This window comes from Oncorhynchus mykiss, chromosome 11 (genome assembly GCF_057628025.1).
Source record: "Oncorhynchus mykiss isolate SJ-2025 chromosome 11, ASM5762802v1, whole genome shotgun sequence".
Classification (NCBI taxonomy): domain Eukaryota; kingdom Metazoa; phylum Chordata; class Actinopteri; order Salmoniformes; family Salmonidae; genus Oncorhynchus; species Oncorhynchus mykiss.
Genome location: NC_143032.1, coordinates 67,916,558 through 67,941,994, shown reverse-complemented (window position 1 = coordinate 67,941,994; position 25,437 = coordinate 67,916,558). Strand labels below are relative to the sequence as shown.

Below are 25,437 nucleotides of genomic sequence, written 5' to 3'. Positions count from 1 at the left end.
ATATCTAACCAAGATGCATTAAAAAATAATATATTATATATGTCGGTAAACATTAAGAATATTATTTTCCCTAAGTATCAGAACCAGAACTGGACTTTACTGTACCTGACAATCATATGATCAAGTAAAGGTTAACTAACAAACAGCAGATCAAACCAAACTGGATTGAAATCAACTTAATATTTAATGACTGGTACATTTTAACCTTGGAACTTTTCACTTTACATTCTAATATGAAATAATACATTAAAAAAAGATATCACACATCAGCATTTAGATAACAGCTACTGATCATAAAAATAATTACACCTGTAAAGACGTATTTTGTACACATATTTCAAATACAATTTTGGGGATAAGTGGAATGTTTAGTGCCTTTTAGTTGGGCTTCAGTTTGCAACATCAAGCAACAAGTTTATTCCATGATGCGTATATCATATCCTTGCTTGGTATTAGTGGCATTTATAGCTTTCAGTTTAATGTTGGGAATTAAATTGTTTAAGTATTTATTTAATTTTTTCCCCTGCTGTCTATGTCTTGAATAGTTTGTATAAATGGAACAAGACTTCTGCCAAAAAGAGCACATTTTTATACCTGCATAATTCTACATATACTGCACCTGTGCTCACATTAATGTACATACCTGTGACCTTCATCTGACTATTAAAAACAAATAAATATGACAAGACCACGGGGTGCCTATGAGGATGCTTCAATGCAACATTGGTTTATATGCATACATGTCATAAGGGGTGCATAATTCAGTTGGAGTGCTGTTGATTCTATTTCCTTTTGCATTGTTGTGGATTGTTTCATGATCGTTAGTGAGTTGGAGAGAAACAATATTGCAAAAAAACATAGAATTAGAATTACTTCTAAACCCTATGCGCAAAAACAAGTAATGTTTTAAGAAATTGTTTGATAGTATAGATAGAAGCGTGTGGGCACAAAGACGTGATGAGAGGGACTGAACCATACATTTAGGAAATTTGAGTGAGTGTGTTTGCCTCTGTGTATGTGGCTAGAAATGGAGTGGTTTGTGTCAGAAGCATTTTACATGTCCCCTCAAGTTTCAGCTTTCTCTTTCTGCTCTTTCTTCTTGCTCTTCTTTAGAAATGAGGGGGCCTTGAACTTCTTTTTCTTCTTAGAGGGGGACTTGGAGGGGGATCCCTCAGGGGTGTTGCTGGGCAGTTTAGCGGGTGGCACAGCTGGGGGTGTAGAAGTGTCATTGGTAGACAAAGCCTTCATCCCTTTCTCCAGCTCCTCCGTGGTCTGCTTCTCCTCCTCTCCTTTCCCGTTCTGCACTGCCGTGGAGGCTGTCTTAGTCTCATCTTGTTGGATAATTGGCATAAAAAACAAAACAAAGAAAGAAATGCAATCAGATTAAATGGCTTTGTTTGTGTTATCTGTATGGAACAGTACACAGCAGCCATGTCATGTCATTGCAGTTCTGCCCAACATGCTTGGCTATTGAGAGTGCAACAACTTCTTACAGTTTGTTTCTCAGTACTTAGTATTGAAACAATATCTCAGTACCAGAGGGGTGCCCTATGAGTCAGTGTAGACAGAGGAACATAGACAAACACGAACACAGAGATCGAAGGAGAGGGGTACATACAGTAGGTGTGGAGACAGATGGCCGTCACAAGACAGCGCTGAAATGTGGCACATTTACAAAAACAACAACAACAACCACCACCAAACCTCACATCATCAGAACATAAATCCCTTGTTACTCAGACATTGAAATTCTTATACAACATTGTTCTAATTGAGATCCATGCACATCCCTCCATGCATTGATATCAATGCATGTTTAATGCAAAAGTCCAAGTTACACATCTCAATTTAGGATTTAAATATTTTAGATCACCTATACTGTTTCCCACATTCAGTGACTGTCAGCGCAACAGGCATTGTCAATGAGCAGTTGAAGAGGCACATAGTGGAGGCAACAGTACAGGGTCCCGCATATTGTCATGTAGGAATTTGAGCAGTCCTTCTCTCCTGTATGCAAAGCAAGCAGAGACAGCTGAGTGTGTTCAGCACTCCCGGCCGAGTCTCACCTGAGGGAGGAGGATTGTAGGGGTGAGGGTTGTTGGTGGGGGAGGTAGCTGGGGGAGAGTCCTTCTCGTTCTCCACCTCATCCCCTACTCATGCACAGACAGACAGACAGACAGACAGACAGACACACAGACACACAGACACACACACACACACACACACACACACACACACACACACACACACACACACACACACACACACACACACACACACACACACACACACACACACACACACACACACACACACACACACACACACACAGAGAGAGAGAGACAGCCAGTGTGGGGTGAGGAGTACATAGAGCTAATTCTAGTTAGCAATGGGCAAGAGTTGTGAGGCAGAGTTAGGAATGAATTAGTAATAGGTGAAAGAAAGACACATTAAGTGTACAGTCTGAGGTTACAGTGCTGTAAGTATAGCGAGCAAGAGAGATAGGAGCAGGTGTAAGTAATTAAGGCAACATTTGGAGAGGGATAGTGTAAGCCACATGCAAAGTGTAAGTGAGGGATAGCTTTTGGTACAGATATAGGATCTTAATTTGATCACTCTTTTGTTGCTGAGAATTTTCCTGCACCGTGAGCTTGTGAGCTTCGTGATTAACATAAATTCACTGAAAACCCACACTAACACAGTTACATTAACAGTATTGCACATTTCATGTAGCTTACTATTAGCCAGGTAATAACCTAACCACTGATTAGCAACTATTATGCTGTGACAGTATAGTTCAAATTAAGATCTCTATCTGTAGCAGTGCACTTACCATCTGTGTGACCTTCTGCTTTCCTCTGCACCTCCTTGCGGTACTCCTCCAGCTCCTTGTCTGTCAGCTGGTTAAATGGGTTGGGGGTCTCCGGCTCAAGTTTTGCAAGTTCTGCTGGGTCTGGAGACTAGGATGAAAAGGAAAAGGGAAGGATATTATAATTTTTGTGGTTTTGTTAATCATTGTCCACCCAAGGGGTTTCCCCATCTCATTTCAGTTTTGACACCCAAATAATGACTACCCAGAAAAGATGTAGGTTTCTAAGTCTTCCAAGTCTTCTTTGTGTTTGCTCCCAAGAGGTTTGGTTTAATTGTCTTCATGGTTCATGTCTTCTCAGACCATCTTATTTATTTGTTTACCTTGTGGACTGAGAGCACACAGTTTTACAGAAACGTGCAGTTTTTTCTGTACCTGAGGAAGAGTAGCAGGGTGGAAGGTGAGGGGTTGAATGAATTCATTAATGAATGATACAATGAGAAGTAGGGGAGTGGGATGATTAGTGGGGATGGTTAGGTGGCCAAAGCAGCTTCTGCAGCTGGGTTAGGAATTTTATTTAACCAGGACAACAGGTTAAACACCACATCTCTTGCGACAAGACCACAGGGCCTCAGTTTTTATTACATTTTGTTATAATATTTAATTTGAATGGGTTTGGAAGCAAATGTAAACAACCACACACATACAGTTGAAGTCGGAAGTTCACATACACCTTAGCCAAATACATTTAAACTCTGTTTTCACAATTCTTGACATTTAATCCTCGTAAACATTGTCTTGGGTCAGTTAGGATCACCACTTTATTTTAAGAATGTGAAATGTCAGAATAATAGTAGAGAGAATTATTCATTTCAGCTTTTAATTATTTCATCACATTTCCAGTGGGTCAGAAGTTTACATACACTCAATTAGTATTTGGGAGCATTGCCTTTAAATTGTTTAACTTGGGTCAAACGTTTCATTTCGGGTAGCCTTCTACAAGCTTCCCACAATAAATTGGGTGAGTTTTGGCCCATTCCTCCTGACAGAGCTGGTGTAACAGGGTCTGTAGGCATCCTTGCTCCCACACGCTTTTTCAGTTCTGCCCACACATTTTCTATAGGGTTGAGGTCAGGGCTTTGTGATGGCCACTCCAATACCTTGACTTTGTTGTCCTTAAGCCATTTTGTAACAACTTTGGGAGTATGCTTGGGGTCATTGTTAATTTGGAAGACCCATTTGCAACCAAGCTTTAACTTCCTGACTGATGTCTTGAGATGTTGTTTCAATATATTCACATCATTTTCCTGCCTCCTGATGCCATCTATTTTGTGAAGTGCACCAGTCCCTCCTGCAGCAAAGCACCCCCACAACATGATGCTGCCACCCCTGTGCTTCACGGTTGGGATGGTGTTCTTCGGCTTGCAAGCCTACCCTTTTTCCTCCGAACATAATGATGGTCATTATGGCTACACAGTTCTATTTTTGCTTCATCAGACCAGAGGACATTTCTCCAAAAAGTATGATCTTTGTCCCCATGTGCAGTTGAAAACCGTAGTCTGGCTTTTCTATGGCGGTTTTGGAGCAGTGGCTTCTTCCTTGCTGAGCGGCCTTTCAGGTTATGTCGATATAGGACTCGTTTTACTGTGGATATAGATACTTTTGTACCTGTTTCCTCCAGCATCTTCACAAGGTCCTTTGCTGTTGTTCTGGGATTGATTTTCACTTTTCGCACCAAAGTACATTCATCTCTAGGAGACAGAAAGCGTCTCCTTCCTGAGCGGCATGATGGCTACGTGGTTCCATAGTGTTTATACTTACATACGATTGTTTGTACAGATGAACGTGGTACCTTCAGGCATTTGGAAATTGCTCCCAAGGATGAACCAGACTTGTGGAGTTCTACAGTTTTTTTTCTGGGGTCTTGGCTGATTTCTTTTGATTTTCCCATGATGTCAAGCAAAGAGACACTGAGTTTGAAGGTAGTCCTTGAAATACATCCACAGGTACACATCCAATTGACTCAAATTATGTAAATTAGCCTATCAGAATCTTCTAAAGCGATGATATAATTTTCTGGAATTTTCCAAGCTGTTTAAAGGCACAGTCAACTTAGTGTATATAAACATCTGACCCACTGGAATTGTGATACCGTGGATTAAAAATGAAATGATCTGTCTGTAAACAATTGTTGGAAAAATGACTTGTGTCATGCACAAAGTAGATGTCCTAACCGAGTACCCAAAACTTTAGTTTGTTGACAATACATTTGCGGAGTGGTTGAAAAAATGAGTTTGAATGACTCCAACCTAAGTGTATGTAAACTTACGACTTCAACTGTACATCTACACATATACAGTACATACTGTACATATACACACACAGCAACAGCACAGCCTCCATAGAATTCATAACATAACAATAAAAATAATAATAATAATGTAGAGCTCTCTTTACTTGCACACAATATACTGTAGCTTGGTCGCCGGGCGCTGCCCCCAAGGGTCCACCCTGAAGGCCCCAACCCAACAAAGGGCCTCAGTTTAACGTGAAAGACAGAAATACCGTACATCAAATCAAAACGGAAAAAACAAGCATTTACACATTCACCTGCACTAGCCATTAGCCACAGCACTGTAGGCCTAGTACTTGATCCTTACCGGTGGACTATCATCCGTTATGACACCGGCTAGTACTTGGGACTGGGGTCCTGCTGTTTTCATGTCCTGCCGGTTCTGCTGCCTGATCTGGAGATAAACAACAACATCAACAAACAACAACATCAACAACAACCCAAAAGGCTGAAAACCCAAAACCAAACCATGCGATCCCTGTGGTATATCCATACTGTGACATCGTGGCTTACTGAGAGCATTAGGGCAGAAGTACCTTATTTCGTGTTTCCAGCACCTCTTGAGGGTTGGTAAAAAGAGGAACAAACTGATTTGAGTTCTCAATCTTGATGGCTCCACTACCTTGTTGCATCTCCTCTGTCTTCAGCCACTAAGGAAAGGGAGATGACAGTGTTACAGGTCGGGAGTTCTGCAGCATTACCCATCCCATAAACATACCATAAACATCCCATAAACATCCCATAAACATACCATAAACATACCATAAACATCCCATAAACATACCATAAACATACTATAAACATCCCATAAACATCCCATAAACATACCATAAACATACCATAAACATCCCATAAACATCCCATAAACATCCCATAAACATCCCATAAACATCCCATAAACATACCATAAACATACTATAAACATACTATAAACATCCCATAAACATCCCATAAACATCCCATAAACATCCCATAAACATACCATAAACATACTATAAACATACTATAAACATACCATAAACATCCCATAAACATCCCATAAACATACCATAAACATACCATAAACATCCCATAAACATCCCATAAACATACCATAAACATCCCATAAACATTCCATAAACATACTATAAACATCCCATAAACATCCCATAAACATCCCATAAACATCCCATAAACATACCATAAACATACTATAAACATACTATAAACATACCATAAACATCCCATAAACATCCCATAAACATACCATAAACATACCATAAACATCCCATAAACATCCCATAAACATACCATAAACATCCCATAAACATCCCATAAACATCCCATAAACATCCCATAAACATCCCATAAACATACCATAAACATACTATAAACATACTATAAACATCCCATAAACATCCCATAAACATCCCATAAACATCCCATAAACATACCATAAACATACTATAAACATACTATAAACATACCATAAACATCCCATAAACATCCCATAAACATACCATAAACATACCATAAACATCCCATAAACATTCCATAAACATACCATAAACATCCCATAAACATCCCATAAACATACCATAAACATACTATAAACATACTATAAACATCCCATAAACATACCATAAACATACCATAAACATACCACAAACATCCCATAAACATCCCATAAACATCCCATAAACATACCATAAACATCCCATAAACATCCCATAAACATACCATAAACATACTATAAACATACTATAAACATCCCATAAACATCCCATAAACATACTATAAACATACCACAAACATACCATAAACATACCATAAACATTCCATAAACATCCCATAAACATACCATAAACATACCATAAACATACCATAAACATCCCATAAACATCCCATAAACATCCCATAAACATACCATAAACATACCATAAACATTCCATAAACATCCCATAAACATCCCATAAGCATCCCATAAACATACCATAAACATACCATAAACATCCCATAAACATACCATAAACATTCCATAAACATCCCATAAACATCCCATAAACATACCATAAACATCCCATAAACATACCATAAACATACCATAAACATCACATAAACATACCATAAACATACCATAAACATACTATAAACATACTATAAACATCCCATAAACATCCCATAAACATACTATTAACATACCACAAACATCCCATAAACATCCCATAAACATACCATAAACATACCACAAACATCCCATAAACATCCCATAAACATACCATAAACATACCATAAACATCCCATAAACATACTATAAACATTGCTTCAAATGCTTTTCCTCCATCAACACATTTATGCTTTCAATTACAAAAACAAATTGACATTTCTCTTAAAGTTTTATATGAGAGAGAGAGAATGGCATTTGGCTGGGCAATGTGTCTTTCTTGAAGGACATCCTCCTGATATTCTATTGTATATAAACAACCTTGGCTGTTTGACTCTGCATTCATTTTTTAAATAAAATAAACCACTATTTTAATATAGTGTTGTTGTTGTCATTTTTTATGCAGTGTTATTATTATCACACGTGTTCTCAGACAGATGGACGGAAACATCACTAGCGTGCCTTTCCTTTCCACCACCAGAGGGCAGACTCAGCACTGCAGTAATCAACACCAGCACTGGGCTTTCCCCTGCAATGCAGAGGACAAGAGAAAGAGAGAGTGGGAGGTACAGGGGAGGAGAGAGAGAGGGAGAGAGAGAAAGGGGGAGAGCTAGTCTTCTCATAGAGTGTGCAGGCCATGGAAGAACTGGGACATTTTAAGCTTCCAGGAATTGTTTACAGATCCTTGCAACATGGGCCCATGCATTATCAAGCTGATAAATGAGGTGATGGCAGGGGATGAATGGCACGACAACGGGCCTCAGCATCTAGTCACAGTATCTCTGTGCATTCAAATTGCCATCGATAAAATGCAATTGCATTCATTGTCCGTAGCTTAGGCCTGCCCATACCCTAAACCCACCACCACCATCGGGTACTCTGTTCACAACATTGACATCAGCAAACCCTTCACCCACACGACACCATACCATCTGGCTGGTGCAGTTGAAACCGGGATTAATCTGTGAAGAGTACACTTCTCCAGCCTGCCAGTGGCCATCGAAGGTGAGGATTTGCACACTGAAATCGGTTACGACACCGAACTACAGTCAGGTCAAGACCCTAGTGAGGACGATGAGCACATGCAGATGCGCTTCCCTGAGACGGTTTGGTTGTGCAAACCCACAATTTCATCAGCTGTCTAGGTGGTTGGTCTGAGACGATCCCACAGGTGAAGAAGCTGGAATCAGAGATCCTGGGCTGGCGTGGTTACATGTGGTCTGCGGTTGCGAGGGTGGTTGGATGAACTGCCAAATTCTCTAAAACGACATTGGAGGCGACTTATGATGGAGAAATTAACGTTAAATTCTCTGGCAAAAGCTCTGGTGGGCCTTCCTGCATTTCAGCATGCCAATTGCACTACCTTCTAGGCTCCTCCCCAGTCCCCCTCTGAAACTAAGTAAGAAAGAAAGCCTTGTCCGAGCTAGACCGGCCCATAGGGCAGTAGCCTATCTCCTGTTTCTGTATTGAGAGGCAGCTTGATGTGCAAGTACACCCCTGGACAGGCCGCTAGTCCCCCACTCTACTAAGACCCTCTTTATTGTGATGTGCTGATGTCCGGGGCTGGCCTAGTGCTCAGGTACTTACTGTGGTGTGCTGGTGTCCGGGGCTGGCCTAGCTCTCAGGTACTTACTGTGGTGTGCTAGTGTCCGGGGCTGGCCTAGCTCTCAGGTACTTACTGTGGTGTGCTGGTGTCCGGGGCTGGCCTAGCTCTCAGGTACTTACTGTGGTGTGCTGGTGTCCGGGGCTGGCTTGGTCCTGGTTTACCCTCAGGTAGGAGTTGGGGGTGTTGAGCCAGCGTGTCTTCGCCTGCTGCTGCCGCTGGGCGTAGGGGTGCTGGCGGGGTAACGGGTGCACCCCCTCCTCCTCAAACTGGAAGGAGTGGACCGTGGCGGGTACCTCCACCTCCCTTCGTGTCCGAGAGCGCTCCAGCAGCACAGGGAAGCGGTAGGCGTAGCCGGTACGGTAACCCTGGAGGGTGGGGAGCGGGAGATTTATGTGTAATGTCCCCTGTCATGTCCAGTACTGTGTGTCTGACTGATGTATTGTCAATGTCCAATACTGATGTATTGTCAATGTCCACATCCTGAAGTTTAAAGTAGGTTAGACCTGTGTCTGGACCACTGTTATTTTCTGCATTTTCTAAGTACTGTTTATGATGGATGTTAATTCATGAAGGTAGGGGGGGAGAATATCTATTTTAGTGCACGTCCTAAAGAACATTATACCTGCCCTATTCATAATGACTGTCCCCATTACACTACTTTGAGAATTTTTGCAGCATTGTAAATTATTCCACTACATTGAGAATGCTTGCAGCATTGTACATTTGGTTCTGTGTTGTGATCTCACCAGGTTGTCCAGGGTCCTCATGAGAGCCTCAAACTCGTGCTCCCCGAGTCGACTCTTGGTCAGGGGGCCGAAAGTAGACCCGGCCCAGCCCACGGTGCCTGCAGCGATGGGTTTGTGGATGGAGCGGTCCAGCATGATCAGGTTCTGCTCCCCTCCAGCGCTGCACAATGCTGACGCCTGTCAGCACATCACAAGATTGCAGCAGTGTGTTATGCCTTGGGTTTGACACGCGGTACAGTTACAGTACTGCACATACGACAGTCAAAGTACAAGGGTACTAAGGCAAGGACAAGCATTCAGGCGTGAAACTGCCAAAGCTGTTCATGCGAATGCTATAACTCTGTCTCTTATACATACACACAAAGTCAACGAGCTAACAATTCTGGCAGTCTCTCTCTCTCTCTCTCTCTCTCTCTCTCTCTCTCTCTCTCTCTCTCTCTCTCTCTCTCTCTCTCTCTCTCTCTCTCTCTCTCTCTCTCTCTCTCTCTCTCTCTCTCTCTCTCTCTCTCTCTCTCTCTCTCTCTCTCTCTCTCTCTCTCTCTCTCTCTCTCTCTCTCTCTCTCTCTCTCTCTCTCTCTCTCTCTCTCTCCCCTCGCTCTTTAGCTCTCTTTGTTTCTCTCTCTTGTGCACACACAGTCACTGAGCTATGAGTCTGGGAGTTCTCTCACTCAATGGGGCAGTCAGAGTTGTGCCCCAAGCCTTTGGCAGGATGGAGCAGGCTGGATGGATGTCAGTATGTGAGTCTCTGTACCTGGATCTGACAGGCAGCCTGGATGTGGTAGATGGTGTAGAAAGCCTCTTCCACTGACTCCCCCAGGGCCACGATACCATGGTTTCGAAGCACCAGCACCTAGGAATAAAGATAGACTTCAGCAAGTGAAAAAACTCTTATAGTGCAACCCTCTAGTAACCTCAGAGTACATACAGTCAAGGCCAAAAGTTTTTACATACAGTCAAGGCCAAATTTGCATATACTCCAGAATGTTATGAAGAGTAATCAGATGAATTGCAATTAATTGTCAACCATGGTTATCTGCAAGGAAACACGTGCCGTCATCATTGCTTTGCATAAAAAGGGTTTTACAGGCAAGGATATTGCTGCCAGTAAGATTGCACCTAAATCAACCATTTATCGGATCAGCAAGAACTTCAAGGAGAGTGGTTCAATTGTCGTGAAGAAGGCTTCAGGGCGCCCAAGAAAGTCCAGCAAGCACCAGGACCGTCTCCTAAAGTTGATTCAGCTGCGGGATCGGGGCACCACCAGTACAGAGCATGCTCAGGAATGGCAGCTGGCAAGTGTGAGTGCATCTGCACGCACAGTGAGGCAAAGACTTTTGGAGGCTGGCCTGGTGTCAAGAAGGGCAGCAAAGACTTCTCTCCAGGAAAAACATCAGGGACAGACTGATATTCTGCAAAAGGTACAGGGATTGGACTGCTGGGGGCTGGGGTAAAGTCATTTTCTCTGATGAATCCCCTTTCCGATTGTTTGGGGCATCCAGAAAAAAGCTTGTCCGGAGAAGACAAGGTGAGCGCTACCATCAGTCCTGTGTCATGCCAACAGTAAAGCATCCTGAGACCATTCATGTGTGGGGTTGAGTCTCAGCCAATTGAATGGGCTCACTCACAATTTTGCCTAAGAACACAGCCACGAATAAAGAATGGTACCAACACATCCTCCGAGAGTAACTTCTCCCAACCATCCAGGAACAGTTTGGTGACGAACAATGCCTTTTCCAGCATGATGGAGCACCTTGCCATAAGTAAGTGGCCTGGGGAACAAAACATCAATATTTTGGGTCCATGGCCAGGAAACTCCCCAGACCTTAATCCCATTGAGCACTTGTTGTCAATCCTCAAGAGGCGGGTGGACAAACAAAAACCCACAAATTCTGACAAACTCCAAGCATTGATTATGCAAGAATGGGCTGCCATCAGTCAGGATGTGTCCCAGAAGTTAATTGACAGTATGTCAGGGCAGATAGCAGAGGTCTTGAAAAAGAAGGGTCAACACTGCAAATATTGACTCTTTGCATCAACTTCATGTAATTGTCAATAAAAGCCTTTGACACTAAGTGTCTTATGAAATGCTTGTAATTATAATTCAGTATTCCATAGTAACATCTGACAAAAATATCTAAAGACACTGAAGCAGCAAACTTTGTGGAAATTAATATTTGTGTCATTCTCAAAACTTTTGGCCACGACTGTACACTGTTATTTTTCTTCGACCCTGTCATCACAATTCTTATGGTTTCACAAAAAATATAGTAAATTGAGGTTGTGTTTTCCCTATTATTGGAGATATTTGTCTCAAGAAGCAAATGAGCAGTATCATAACTAAATCACAAGCATGTCACATTAACCCCTTGTTCTGCTGTAATGTCCTCACCTTGCAGGTGGGCCCCAGGCTCTTCTGGAGCCCCACTCTGTCCTCCTCGTCCTCCATCAGCCTGTTGTAGTCGTAGTACGCTACCTCACCCACCAGCAAAGCCTCATGGGACAGCGGCAGGAGGCCACACTTCATGGCTGACACCTGCACATACAGACAACTAACTGTAAGTCACATTCTGTTGGATTTAGTAGGGTTTTTCATGACAAGTTTCATTCAAGTTTTGTCATCGGCGCCTAGTCTTATATTGTTATCTAATAAATTGTTATATTATACCTATTATTATTGTACCTTTTAGTCGTTTATCCAGAGCGACTTACAGTAGTGAGTGGATACATTTTTCGTACTTGTCCCCCGTGGAAATCGAACCCACAACCCTTGTGTTGCAAGCTCCATGCTCTACCAACTGAGCCACACCTCCAAATCTCAAGTGCAGGAGTACTACTACTGTGTGAGTCCTAGGACTCCACTCCATTAGAAAAAAACATTCTAAACTAATTACAAATGTGCAACAATGATTGTTGTGAGTGTGCCATGTTTGTCACTCTGTCTGTGTGCCCTGTCCCTCTGGCAGTGCCCCAGCCCCCGTGTGTGTGTGTGTGTGTGTGTGACTCACAGCGGTAGTGGCAGGGGTGTGGAGGTGCAGCAGACAGCGTACGTCTGGCCGGGTGGAGTAAATGGCAGAGTGAAGGCTGAAGGAACCCAGATCTACCCCCAGGGGGGTGCTGCCCCTCTCCACCACCTCCCCCAGGATGTTCACCTTCACCTGGGAGGAAACAACAACGCATCAACACCAGCAGCAGCAGCACTGAGATCAGTTCTATTTGGTTTTTACACTAGTTTGGATACTTAGTTGTTCCTGACAAAACTGGCACTTGTACATCTACAAGACCCTGCTAGGTAAAGTCCCCCCTTATCTCAGCTCGCTGGTCACCATAGCATCTCCCACCTGTAGCACACGCTCCAGCAGGTATATCTCTCTAGTCACCCCCAAAACCAATTCTTTCTTTGGCCGCCTCTCTTTCCAGTTCTCTGCTGCCAATGACTGGAACGAACTACAAAAATCTCTGAAACTGGAAACACTTATCTCCCTCACTAGCTTTAAGCACCAACTGTCAGAGCAGCTCACAGATTACTGCACCTGTACATAGCCCACCTATAATTTAGCCCAAACAACTACCTCTTTCCCAACTGTATTTAATTTATTTATTTATTTTGCTCCTTTGCACCCCATTATTTTTATTTCTACTTTGCACATTCTTCCATTGCAAAACTACCATTCCAGTGTTTTACTTGCTATATTGTATTTACCTTGCCACCATGGCCTTTTTTGCCTTTACCTCCCTTCCCACCTCATTTGCTCACATTGTATATAGACTTGTTTATACTGTATTATTGACTGTATGTTTGTTTTACTCCATGTGTAACTCTGTGTCGTTGTATCTGTCGAACTGCTTTGCTTTATCTTGGCCAGGTCGCAATTGTAAATGAGAACTTGTTCTCAACTTGCCTACCTGGTTAAATAAAGGTAAAAATATATATATATATATATATATATATTTATGTAATGCCTATTACAGTGCATATTACCATTTTTATTATAATGCAAAGCAAACCAAAAAAGGTTGCTTGATGAAGACATTCTGTGACTGAGGTGAGCAAAAGCATTATTTAATAAGTTGACTGAATAATTAGTACTTATCTATGTCAACCAGAAACAAATCAGATTATGTTGTATCATACAATATCAAATATGGTTCAGGGTTAACAAGCAGCACACTTATCACAGAATATTTGTTTTCCGATGAAGTGGACATCATTAGTTTCCTTTGTGACTGTGAAGCATCGTTAGCACAGTTAGAACAATGAGACAGATATTTCACCAGTGGTATATATGTGAAGCATCCGGTTGGTTTTTCCACTCACCGCCAAATAGGGTTATGAGAGGAAGCCCAGTGGCCGGCAGTGGGAGAAGATGGAGCGAGACGGATTTTGGCAGACATTCTGCTAATTTTCTCATTGAAGAAACATTTGATCTCCATACAATTTCCTGTTTCCAAAACTATCTGTAACAGAGTGGACTGTGTTTTGTAGACTTTACCCTTTGCCAAAGCTTCAAAAAATTGCATTGTTTACAAGGAGTGCAAGGGCAAATTGAGTTATTGCACACACACACTTCACAGAGTAGGTGTTCCCTAATGGAAATATGCAAATAAATGCTTGAAAGCTCCGCCCACCTCCTTGCGTGTTCTGCCCACTATGATTCATTTGCTCCCATTGGAAACGACAGACTCTGGTCTGTCTTGGGTTAGTTATAAAAAATCTTCGACATTAGTAGTGAACTCACCAAGCTAGAGGCAGTGACCTCACCGTAGGCCAAGCCATTGGGCAGAACCAGGAAGTGCTCCTGTTCCTTACTGACACGCAGCTGACAGGAGACAACACACACACAACTCTGTCAGATATCAAACTTTACAAACAGAGAGAGGGATAGAGATAAGGAAGGGATGGGTAGAAAAACAAACAGAGAGAGAATGAGGCCAAATGTAAAAATAGAAAGCACAAAGAGAGAGAGAAAGTTAAGTAGTAACAAAAAAGCTGTGATGTTGTCCTTTCAAAATGAGTTCCATAAGTGCATAGTCAAGTATCTGCTTCAAATTTTCAATAACTGCATACAATTTTACCCTCATGGACGTTGTAATGGTAATTATGTTACTAAAACCATCTCTTTTGATAGTAGTGCTTTTTTTGCATTGTCAAAATAGGGTTCTAAAAGAACAAAGCAAAATAATGAAAGAAAGACCAAAAGAGTGTGTCAGCCAGGCAGGTCCACTCACGGTGAGGCAGGTGTGGCTGAGCTGGGCCCAGCCGTAGAGGTCCAGAAGGCGGTGGACACTGGCCAGTTTACAACGCATCAGCCTCTCTCCCTTCACCATGCTTCCGGGCTCCGAGCCATGCAGGTCATTGATGGGCGTCACCATCATCATGCCTACACAGGGAAAGATTGAGAGTAGAGAGGAGTCAATAGCAGATCAGAGAAAATGATCTTGTGTGTTTGTTTGTTAATCTTTTGGTCAGGTGATTTAGTTGTCTGTGTCTTGGTGTTAGACGTGTATTTGACGTGTATTTGAACCTGTACATCCATGAATATGTTTGTTTATGCGTGTGTGTTTATTTCTGAGTGTGTGTGTGTGTGTGTATGTGTGTCCGCATGCATGTGTGTGTGTGTGTGTGTACCTACACATTACCTGTACTGGAGGGGGAGGTGGATAAGGCGGCAGGGGAGCCTTGAGAGGCCATGTAGTCAGCTATCTGCCTCAGAGCCCAGAGGTTGGAGCTGCTGCCTCCCTTCTTCATCTGTTCCTGGATCAGAACATCCAGCTCCTCCCGGAAAGACTATATACAGTGGGGCAAAAAAGTATTTAGTCAGCCACCAACCAGTTCTCCCACTTAAAAAGATTAGAGAGGCCTGTAATTTTCATCATAGGTACACTTTAACTATGACAGACAAAATGAGAAAAGCAAATCCAGAAAATCACATTGTAGGATTTTTAATGAATTTTTTGGTGGCTGACTAAATACTTTTTTTCCCCACTGTGTGTATATATATATATATATATATATATATATATATATATATATACACACACACACGGACACACACGGACACACATACACCCAGCACACACGCAGCACGCAGCATGCATACGCACGTACACACACAGGACAAGCTATTAACATGGTAGTTAAAATACACCCACAATTAGCCTGAGAGCTAAAACACTCAGAACGGTGCAAGCTAGTTGCTAGATTATTAGAAACTGGTGTGCTAGATAGGGTTGGAGTGAAAAGCTACAGGATGGTAGCTCTCCAGGAACAGGGTTGGAGAGCCCTAACATAGACTGACCAGGTGAATCCAGGTGAAAGCTATGATCCTTTATTGATGTCACTTGTTAAATCCACTTCAATCAGTGTAGATGAAGGGGAGGAGACAGGTTAAAGAAGGATTGTTAAGCCTTGAGACAACAGAGAAAATGTATTGTGTGTGTGTGCCATTCAGAGGGTGAATGGGCAAGACAAAAGATTTAAGTGTCTTCAACTGGTTATGGTAGTAAGTGCCAGGCGCACCGGTTTGTGTCAAGAACTGCAACACTGCTGATACACACAGGTCCCTGTGTGTATCAAGAGGGTCTCTTTTAAGACTCTTGAAAAGTCTACCACACGCATACAGTATGTGTATATGCACACACAGAGACACACAGACGTGTGTGCACACTCACACATAGACCCAAGCCGACTGGATGCACACACAAGAACATACACACACACAGTGAGTGTACTCACCGGGCTCTGCAGGAGGCTGGAGACCCGTTTCTTGTGTTGGGGCTCAGAGGAGCCGGGTGTGTAGTGTTGTGGAGACACCAGGGCCTCGGGGACCCTATCACTAGGGGCCCCATCAATGGGGCTCCACTGCACAGGCGTGCCCTTAGGGGTGGGCGAGGTGCTCATCTTCTACTGCTCACAGGGGGGTGCCACAGGACGATGAGTGGGAAGAGCTGGGGAGAGAGGAGAGGGAAAATAAAATGCATTGCCGTTTCAAAGAGATACATTTAGCATTTTGTGAAGAACTTAATTTAATGCTAAATGCAATGCACAATAAATACAGTGCAAGCATATACTGTAATACATTTTAGTTTAATGTTGTCTAACCTGCTGCAGTTACCAATCATTAGCCTTAAAGATGGAGTCTGCAGTAGGGTAAACAGCCTCACTGGCCGCCCCACCACGGTTGTCACTGATTTTGTTGCCGAGCTGAGGAGTGTCGGGCAGCATGGTAAAACAACATTGCTGTACATATTATGCTCTTCTATCGTGCGTGCAATGATGTCAGACGGGAAAAAACTGTGTTTGTTGTTTGTTGTAATTTTGTTGTTTTAATATCACAAACTGATGGCTGTTTCACCATTAAGGATTCCAGCTTTAAAAGTCAACATAGACACAAACACAGAAGCCTTCCTCCCACCCCACACTAGGGATGAGTTATTCCACAGAGTAAAGCCTGTGTGTGCCGTAGGCTAGCAAAACCAGTGGGGAGTGGAGAAATGCAGCATTAGCAGTAAGAGCTCAGACAGCAGCATTACAACGCCTGCCAGCAGGAAGTCAACTCAATCATAGATGACCAGTAATTGGAGAACCAGTAAAGAATTACCGGAGGTTTTCAAAAAGAGCCAACCAACCTTCACCCAGTAAACACACACACACACACACACACACACACACACACACACACACACACATACATTTCTGCTGAAAGCAGATTAGACCCTTAACACGCCACACCCTCTCTCCTGTGCTAACACAAATTCAAAACTGAACTGCTCAGATTAGCCACATATAGCTAACAACATCACATAACAATATCCCGCCCTGGTAGTGTAAACATCTGAAGAACAGGCAAACATAGTGTCATGACGTTGGCTTGGGGGGTAGGTTTATGACAGTCATAAATACCTTTCCCCCCCTTTTTCCTCTCTCTACCCTACTGAGGTTACATTTACATTTGCACCCTTGGTTAACATAGAGATTCTGGGAACATCAGAAGGTGGAGGGAAATGAACTATATTCTGGTAATCCGAACAATTGAACATATGCGGTGGTACTTAATGAATATGATGTCAGTTCGGTTGTCATCTGAGACATTCTCATCAATGATAAGATGACATAAACTCTACAGTGGAAAGTCTACACATCAGAGTTATCGGATTCACATGGAATTGTTGTTCAATTTAAATGTTTGAATATGAAATTATTTGTGATGGGATGAAATGTGATTTTAGCTTCTAAAATGTGGGATGTGGGTTTTCACTCAGTGGCCTGCCCACGTGAAGAGACATAGCTTGTAAACTATGAAACACACCCCATTTCTCCCTTCCTATATAAAGCCTTGATGACAAATGTGAGGACGACGGTCCTATGTCAGAATGGTTCAGATAATAACTACAGAACGAAGCCAACATCCACGTGAGCTTTGATCGTGAATGGTATGAACTTTGAACTCTTATTCGCTACAGAAGTGATACCTCCTAGCGGTTAAGTTAGCAACAGCTGCTGCAAACGAGGGTTAGGAAGGAACAGACAGAGTATCCCGTCTATCACACAACAACGTTACTACAACTTATCCAATTGACCACCAGAGACATTCTTCAAAGGACAGAGGACTCGGTTTGGCAACACGGTCTTCCATCTACCACCAACCTTTTGAAGCGCAGCTCAGAGTAAATATATATTGCATTTTCCTTTTCCAAATGGGCGGTTATTTAGAATGCATAAAATACTGTATTTACGATAGCAAGGCTTCTCCCTGTGTCCCTCAGTCTTCCCGCTCTTTCACTCAAACCCAGCCCTTTTTCCTTTGTGTAACAAGCTGTCATATCTGTTCCGCCCGCTAGGGACGTTTTCCTTTATGACGTAATTTGTAATCAAGTTATGATTTAATTAGGTGTATGTGTGATTCTGTGTGAATAGTTAGGTATTTAGTAAATAAATAATTAAACCCAATTTTGTATTGCTGATTCAAATTGTTAGCCAGGGTTCGTGCAGATAACCAAGAATTTACAACTTTCAGATGAGACTGAATTAAGGTGACGATTGATATTGACTGCTATTGATGTAAAATATTACTAGGTCTTTAAGAGTTTATTCGGAAGATAACAGCTCTATAAACATTTTTGTGGTGCCGGACTCTCTAGTTAATTACATTTACATGATTAGCTCAATCAGGTGATATTAATTACGGAGAAATTATTTTATAGAATAGCATGTCATATCAATTAATCCGACATAGCCAAAGACACGACAATAGTGATGAAATATACAATTAGCCTACACCAACTACAGGGACATCAGTGATGGTACATGTATAGTTAACCAAACTAATGTATGTTCGTTTACAAATTACAAAAATTAATATTTTGTTTGAACTATCCCTTTAAATATGAAATGGTGAATTTCAGAATGCACTTTGTGTTGGTATGGTTTCCTAAGGTCGTAAACAGTTTTTAACCATAATCTGTAAACATTCAAGTATCTAAATGCACTCCTAACTCCTCCTCTAATGCATTCACTCTACTCCCAAACACTTACAACCAAGTCACTCCTACCTACCAGGCCTATACTTCTATGAACCACAGTGGAGGACAGATAATAATATGGATAAACTGCTGCCCACCTTTCACTGAAATTATTTTATTCTGTGGTGGTACAAACTGGAATCAGGTCCCTTCCTAGGGTCCTGCCTTTCTAGGGAGTTATTCCAAGCTGCTGTGCATCTACATCTGCATTGCTTGCTCTTTAGGGTTTTAGGACAGGTATCTGTATAAGCACTTTGTGACAACTGCTGATGTAAAAATGGCTTTATAAAATAAATGTGATTGATTGAAATTGTATTGAATATGCCTTGGTAAACAGACACCAACAACACCAAGCTACTATTTTCTGGTTCTTACATTCACAATATCACAGCAAAAGCACAATTATGTGAACTGTATCACCACATTCAGGTGGATTTGTCACCTGTTTTAATGTAGGCTACTTATTTACTTACCTAAGCTTTACATCCATTCCTATTTCTGTCTTGATATAAACAGTCTCCATTCTGCTGCCTCTGCCCTGGTAGGTCCCAGTTCATGCTGGGATGTGGTTTGGAGTGTCTGCAAACCAAATGGCACCATATTTCCCAAATAGTGCACTACACTTGACCAGGGCCCATAAGGCTATACTATATAGGGGAAAGGGTGCCATTTGGCACACAACCTGTGAGTGTGTCAAAACCTTCTGGTTCTTTGTGTGTGCAAGTGGGCACAGCTGCTGAGAGGAGAGTAGCAGACAGAGAGCAGCTCACTCTCTCTCTCCAGGGAGGGCTATAATGACTAGGACGTCACATAGGTCGGGCTTTAGTAGTCTATACCCATTTCTACCTCCTTCTCCTTCCACTATTAGAGCACAACATTGCATTAGTGAAAACCAAGACCGTTCTCAGGGCAGGCCTGGTTGTAGTCGCGTCAGGAACAATTTTAACATTTTAGCTAACCCTAACCTAATTCTCCTAACCTGCCACGCTAATCCTCCTAACCTGCCACGTAAATTTTCCTAGCCTGCTGCTTAAGTTCTCCTAACCTGCTACGAAAGTCTCTTGTGCTAGTCAAAACCGGTAGACCTACCTTGAGAGCAGTGAAAGTATCCACTAATTCAATACTGCTACTAGAGCTGGGCAAGCCTCTTCACCTCAGCTCCAGGAAAACCCAGAGGAAAGAGCGGGGAGCTCTGACAGGCGAACCCTATGCCCTCAGTTCCCTCACCTCCCATTGCTGCTGTTTATGATGAGCCTCTCTGCCAGTCCCATTTAGGAGCTGGACATGTGGAAACCACATTAAATGTCCATATGCATTACATGCATTTATCGACCCTTATAAATGCACAAATGTTCCTGACATGGCAGCCAAGTCTTTCTCCTAACTGAGAGCAGGAGATGCAGTTAGAGGAACTAGGGGGTGAATAGGAGTATAATGAGGGCTCCCACATGGCGCAGTGGTCTAAGGCACAGACCCTGGTTCGAATCCTGGCTGTATCACAGCCGGCCGTGATTGGGAGTCCCATAGGGTGGTGCACAATTGTCCAGCGTCGTTAGGGTTTGCCGGGGTAGGCTATCATTGTAAATAAGAATTTGTTCTTAACTAACTTGCCTATTTAAATAAGGTTAAATAAAAAATAAACACAAGTAATCCCAAACTGATTTCTCTGGCCAGGCTTTCATTAGGTTAATGAGGGAAATTGAAGTTAATGGGCATTAACTAATTATGTGGAAAAAGTCAGCATTGATTCTGTCTTGTTTACCCATGTTAACCCGCTTTTAACTCAGTTGTCACAACTAACTAATTTAAAATAAGCTATATGGGTGAATATTATCTTCGTCATTGGAAATTTTGATCTAAACACCCTCTCATTTCGAGTTCTAAAAATAGCAGAAAACTCAGTCTTAATATCTTCCTGCATATTTATGGACATAATGAGATAATCTTTAATAAATGAATAGTCCAAATTGCATTATCAGATTTTTTAAATCAAAGTCCCTCTTGGGCAGTAATGGGAGGGCAATTAACATTTTAAATGAACCCTTGTATAATATCAGCAGTCTCATCTTCTGTGCTCTGGTCCTCATGATTTATTCAGATCATGTAATAGCATGGGTGTGTTGTTAAAGGAACAGACACACAGGAAGGACAAAGAGACACATTCATTTGTGATTGGACTGATAATACATTATGTAACATGATCGTGACCAGGGGTAAATGGTTTCATGTTCTGCTGTATAAGCTGCATTCAATAACCTTTCATTGGATAGAATCTGTCCAACCACCACCATCTAGGCACACAAAACATGCCCCAGGATTAGAACAGGCCTATTCTGAAAGGATGCTATGGTTTTCATTTATAGTTATCGACAATGACGTCAATAAACTGAACATAATAAATTATGGGTGGGCAGACTTCTGATCATTTGACTGTCACGCATTATCTAGGTGAGAACAACACATCGTATGAAGGAAGTTAACTGGAATGAAATACGAAATTGTAATCTTCACAACAATAGAAACATCTATGAGAAATAGATAAGCAGCTTGAAAGTTCCACTGATTAACTGTGATCTTGAGAATGCATTTTCATCATGAAATTTTCTTTCCAGACAGCAATGTATCCCCTCCAGCATCCCTCTCACTTCCTCTTCAACCATTAGGTCTCTGTACACTATTGATTTTTTGACTAACTTCATACAGATAATGTTTATGATAAGTATCAGTATCTGGAACATAAAATATATACCACATCTTACCTTACGTGTAGTTTCTCTGTATGTACCTGTACAATTGAACAGATTCCATCTAGTAGCTAAACGTTTCTGTTTTTATTGAATAACAAAAAATATATAATTCTGCCACTTATTTTCCTTCAAAATGTGTTTGCCTAATGATAGCCAGTATACACTTATCTACAGTTGAAGTCTGAAGTTTGCATACACCGTTTTTCACAATTCTTGACATTTAATCCTACTAAAAATTCCTGGTCTTAGGTCAGGTAGGATCCCCACTTTATTTAAAGAATTTTAAATGTCAGAATAATAGTAGAGACAATGATTTATTTCAGCTTTTATTTATTTCATCACATTCCCAGTGGGTCAGAAGTTTACATACACTCAATTAGTATTTGGTAGTATTGCCTTTAAATTGTTTAACTTAGGTCAAACGTTTCGGGTAGCCTTCCACAAGCTTCCCACAATAAGTTGAGTAAATTTTGGCCCATTCCTCCTGACAGGGCTGGTGTAACTGAGTCAGGTGTGTAGGCCTCTTTGTTCCCACACGCTTTTTCAGTTCTGCCCACACATTTTCTATAAGATTGAGGTCAGGGCTTTGTGATGGCCACTCCAATACCTTGACTTCATTATCCTTAAGCCATTTTGCAACAACTTTGGAAGTATGGTTGGGGTCATTGTCCATTTGGAAGACCCATTTGTGACCAAGCTTTAACTTCCTGACTGATGTCTTGAGATGTTGCTTCAATATGTCCACATAATTTTCCCCCTCATGATGCCATCTATTTTGTGAAGTGCATCAGTCCCTCCTGCAGCAAAGCACCCCCACAACATGATGCTGCCACCCCCATGCTTCACGGTTGGGATGGCGTTCTTTGGCTTGCAAGCCGCAACCTTTTTCCTCAGACCAGAGGGCATTTCCAAAAAGTATGATCTTTGTCCCCACGTGCAGTTGCAAACCGTAGTCTGGCTTTTTTTATGCCGGTTTTGGAGCAGTGGCTTCTTCCTTGTTGAGAGGCCTTTCAGGTTATGTCGATATAGGACTTGTTTTACTGTGGATATAGATACTTTTGTACCGGTTTCCTCCAGCATCTTCACAAGGTCCTTTGCTGTTGTTCTGGGATTGATTTGCACTTTTCGCACCAAAGTACGTTCATCTCTATTAGACAGAACGTGTCTCCTTCCTGAGCGGTATGACGGCTGCGAGGTCCCATTGTGTTTATACTTGCATACTATTGTTTGTACAGATGAACATGGTACCTTCAGGCGTTTGGAAATTGCTGAGGACTTGGCTGATTTCTTTTGATTTTCCCATGATGTCAAGAAAAGAGGCACTAAGTTTAACAATACATTCACAGGTACAGCTCCAATTGACTCAAATGATGTCAATTAGTAAATTATCAGAAGCTTCTAAAGCCATGACATAATTTTCTGGAATTTTCCAAGCTGTTTAAAGGCACAGTCAACTTAGTGTATGTGAACTTCTGACCCACTGGAATTGTGATACCATGAATTATAAGTCATTATAAGTCAAATAATCTGTAAACAATTGTTGGAAAAATTACTTGTGTCATGCGCAGTAGATTTCCTAACCGACTTGCTAAAACTATAGTTTGATAACAAGACATTTTGGGAGTGGTTGAAAAACGAGTTTTAATGACTCCAACCTAAGTGTATGTTAACTTCCGACTTCAACAGTATATATTAAGAAACATCGTTTTTTCTGTCAGAAAATAGACATTTCCCTTAAAGGGGGTGTTTTCTCCCAAGTTACCCTAACGATGATGTGATTATAATAGCTGATTCAAGCAATAGCTAATTAATTATAAGATATACTTGATGAACAAACATGCATGAAGCCACGTGACTAGGATGACTAAAGCTTCAGTTCAACACAATTTATCATCCATTCAAAACAATGCTTTTGGGGTGGTGAATTACGATTCAAATGTCTCCTGAAAAAAAATTAGGCCCAACCTTCCTATTTTGTACAGTTCCTTCTTGACAGCATCCCTGCATCCCTCATGGTGCCGCCGCCCCATGGCTGCCTAGCAACCAGACGAGCAGCGCTGCTACATCAACACCAAGGTAGCACCCACTGCGCGACTGGTTTTTCAGCCCTGTCTGGCAGCTTGGTTGAAGATGACAAAGGTTAAGACAACGGTATTCAAATATCCCATGACTCTTTGCTAGTTAGCAATACCGCTGGTCCCAGATTTGTGACGGTCATCATTGTCTCAACCTGTAGAGTTTCGACCTAGCCTGGTAGGCAGATCTAAACGAATGGCTATGCACACGCAATATGCCAAGCTATGGAGCAGGAGCCTGTTATGGTGGTACCCAGACGGTACGTGTGAGGCGGAGGGGGCCACTTCTGTTCATCACGAATCCATTATAGCCTGCATACACAAACCCCAATCTGCATAATAAAAAGCGAGTAACCAATCACCAAAAATAAAAATAAAGAATGCATCCATGCAAGGCGGTCCTTCTCATGATTTAATCCAATTCATGTTATGCGATTTAACGTTTGAAAATAAGAGCACTGTGCCGCGCATATCAGCAAACACAAACAAAACCATGTAATTCGTATAGAGCCAAGAGAAACGTATTTCTTCCATCGAAATAAATACATATGATATAATTCTGATGAATAATGCCTATAAACCGTAAGACTGCCTCCATGTTTGCTGCCGCAAAACAGCTTGCTGGTGATGATTAGCAGGCGAATAAAAATGTATAGGCCGCAAAGTTGTTAGGAAACGGTGAAGCAGCTACATCCTAGAATTAGTTTATTATAGGGAATTATACATGTTATTACTTTCCGGTTAGAAACTATTTTATTTTCTACATCTGATATTGGTTATTGTCAGATCAGTGTTCTGGCATGCATCACACTACTAGCAAAGGATCAATGGACTACATTTCAATGGTGTATCGCCTAATCGATGGTCACGAATATGTTGATAGCTTAAATTACAAAAAACGAAATTACATCAACGTAAAAAAATAAACTTTGATAGCTGGTTATGTCTGTTCTTACCTCAGTGCATTCTTTGCGGATTTTCTTTTGTGGATGCGCGTCACACCCGCTGCCGTAGGACTTAAAAACCAAACAATATATAATATATAATTAAAATGCAACGCTAATGTTTATAGCCCTAGGTTATTCCGTTATGTCTTCCTATACCGCGGCCGCCTGCTGTATATCCCCGCTGTTTTTCATCGTTGAGCGCGCCTGTACTATCCCATTGCCACGCCTGCCCACACTCCAACACCCTGACCTCTGCAAGGGTCTTCTGCACGATTCCGACACCACCTACACTCCCCAAAATTCGACAGCAATTCATTTTTCTGTAAGATTTAAATGCACTTAGGAACGCATTGTTTTCTTTGTGTGGAAATTTTCCACCTGGAATTTAATGCAAACGTAGTGCACACCAGCATGGTGTTATTGTTTTATTTTTGTCCTATGGCAACCTGGAATTGTAATATTGCAAAAACATTGAAGCTGTGACCACGAATT

The 25,437-nt window shown here is 41.8% G+C and overlaps 1 protein-coding gene across 4 annotated transcripts; it reads right to left on the bottom strand.

Annotated features, from left to right (window-relative positions):
* Positions 1-165: 165 nt before the first annotated feature.
* LOC110535093 (beta-adducin) lies at positions 166-25,392 on the bottom strand. Of its 4 annotated transcripts, XM_090191020.1 has the most exons (16): positions 24,955-25,222; positions 16,391-16,602; positions 15,295-15,442; positions 14,884-15,035; positions 14,394-14,474; positions 12,663-12,812; positions 12,047-12,190; positions 10,409-10,507; positions 9,658-9,834; positions 9,031-9,276; positions 5,699-5,812; positions 5,470-5,556; positions 5,267-5,320; positions 2,834-2,960; positions 2,067-2,150; positions 166-1,331 (listed from the first exon to the last, which is right to left on the bottom strand). In XM_090191020.1, the coding sequence occupies exons 2-16, from the start codon at positions 16,553-16,555 to the stop codon at positions 1,066-1,068; spliced, it is 2,094 nt and encodes a 697-aa protein (XP_090047146.1). In that variant the 5' UTR covers positions 16,556-16,602; positions 24,955-25,222; the 3' UTR covers positions 166-1,065. The 4 variants fall into 4 exon arrangements, with proteins under 4 accessions (XP_090047146.1, XP_036792044.1, XP_090047147.1 ...); XM_036936149.2 differs by lacking the exon at positions 5,267-5,320 and having other exon boundaries at positions 24,955-25,392; XM_090191021.1 differs by lacking the exon at positions 2,067-2,150.
* Between the last annotated feature and the right edge of the window lie 45 nt (positions 25,393-25,437).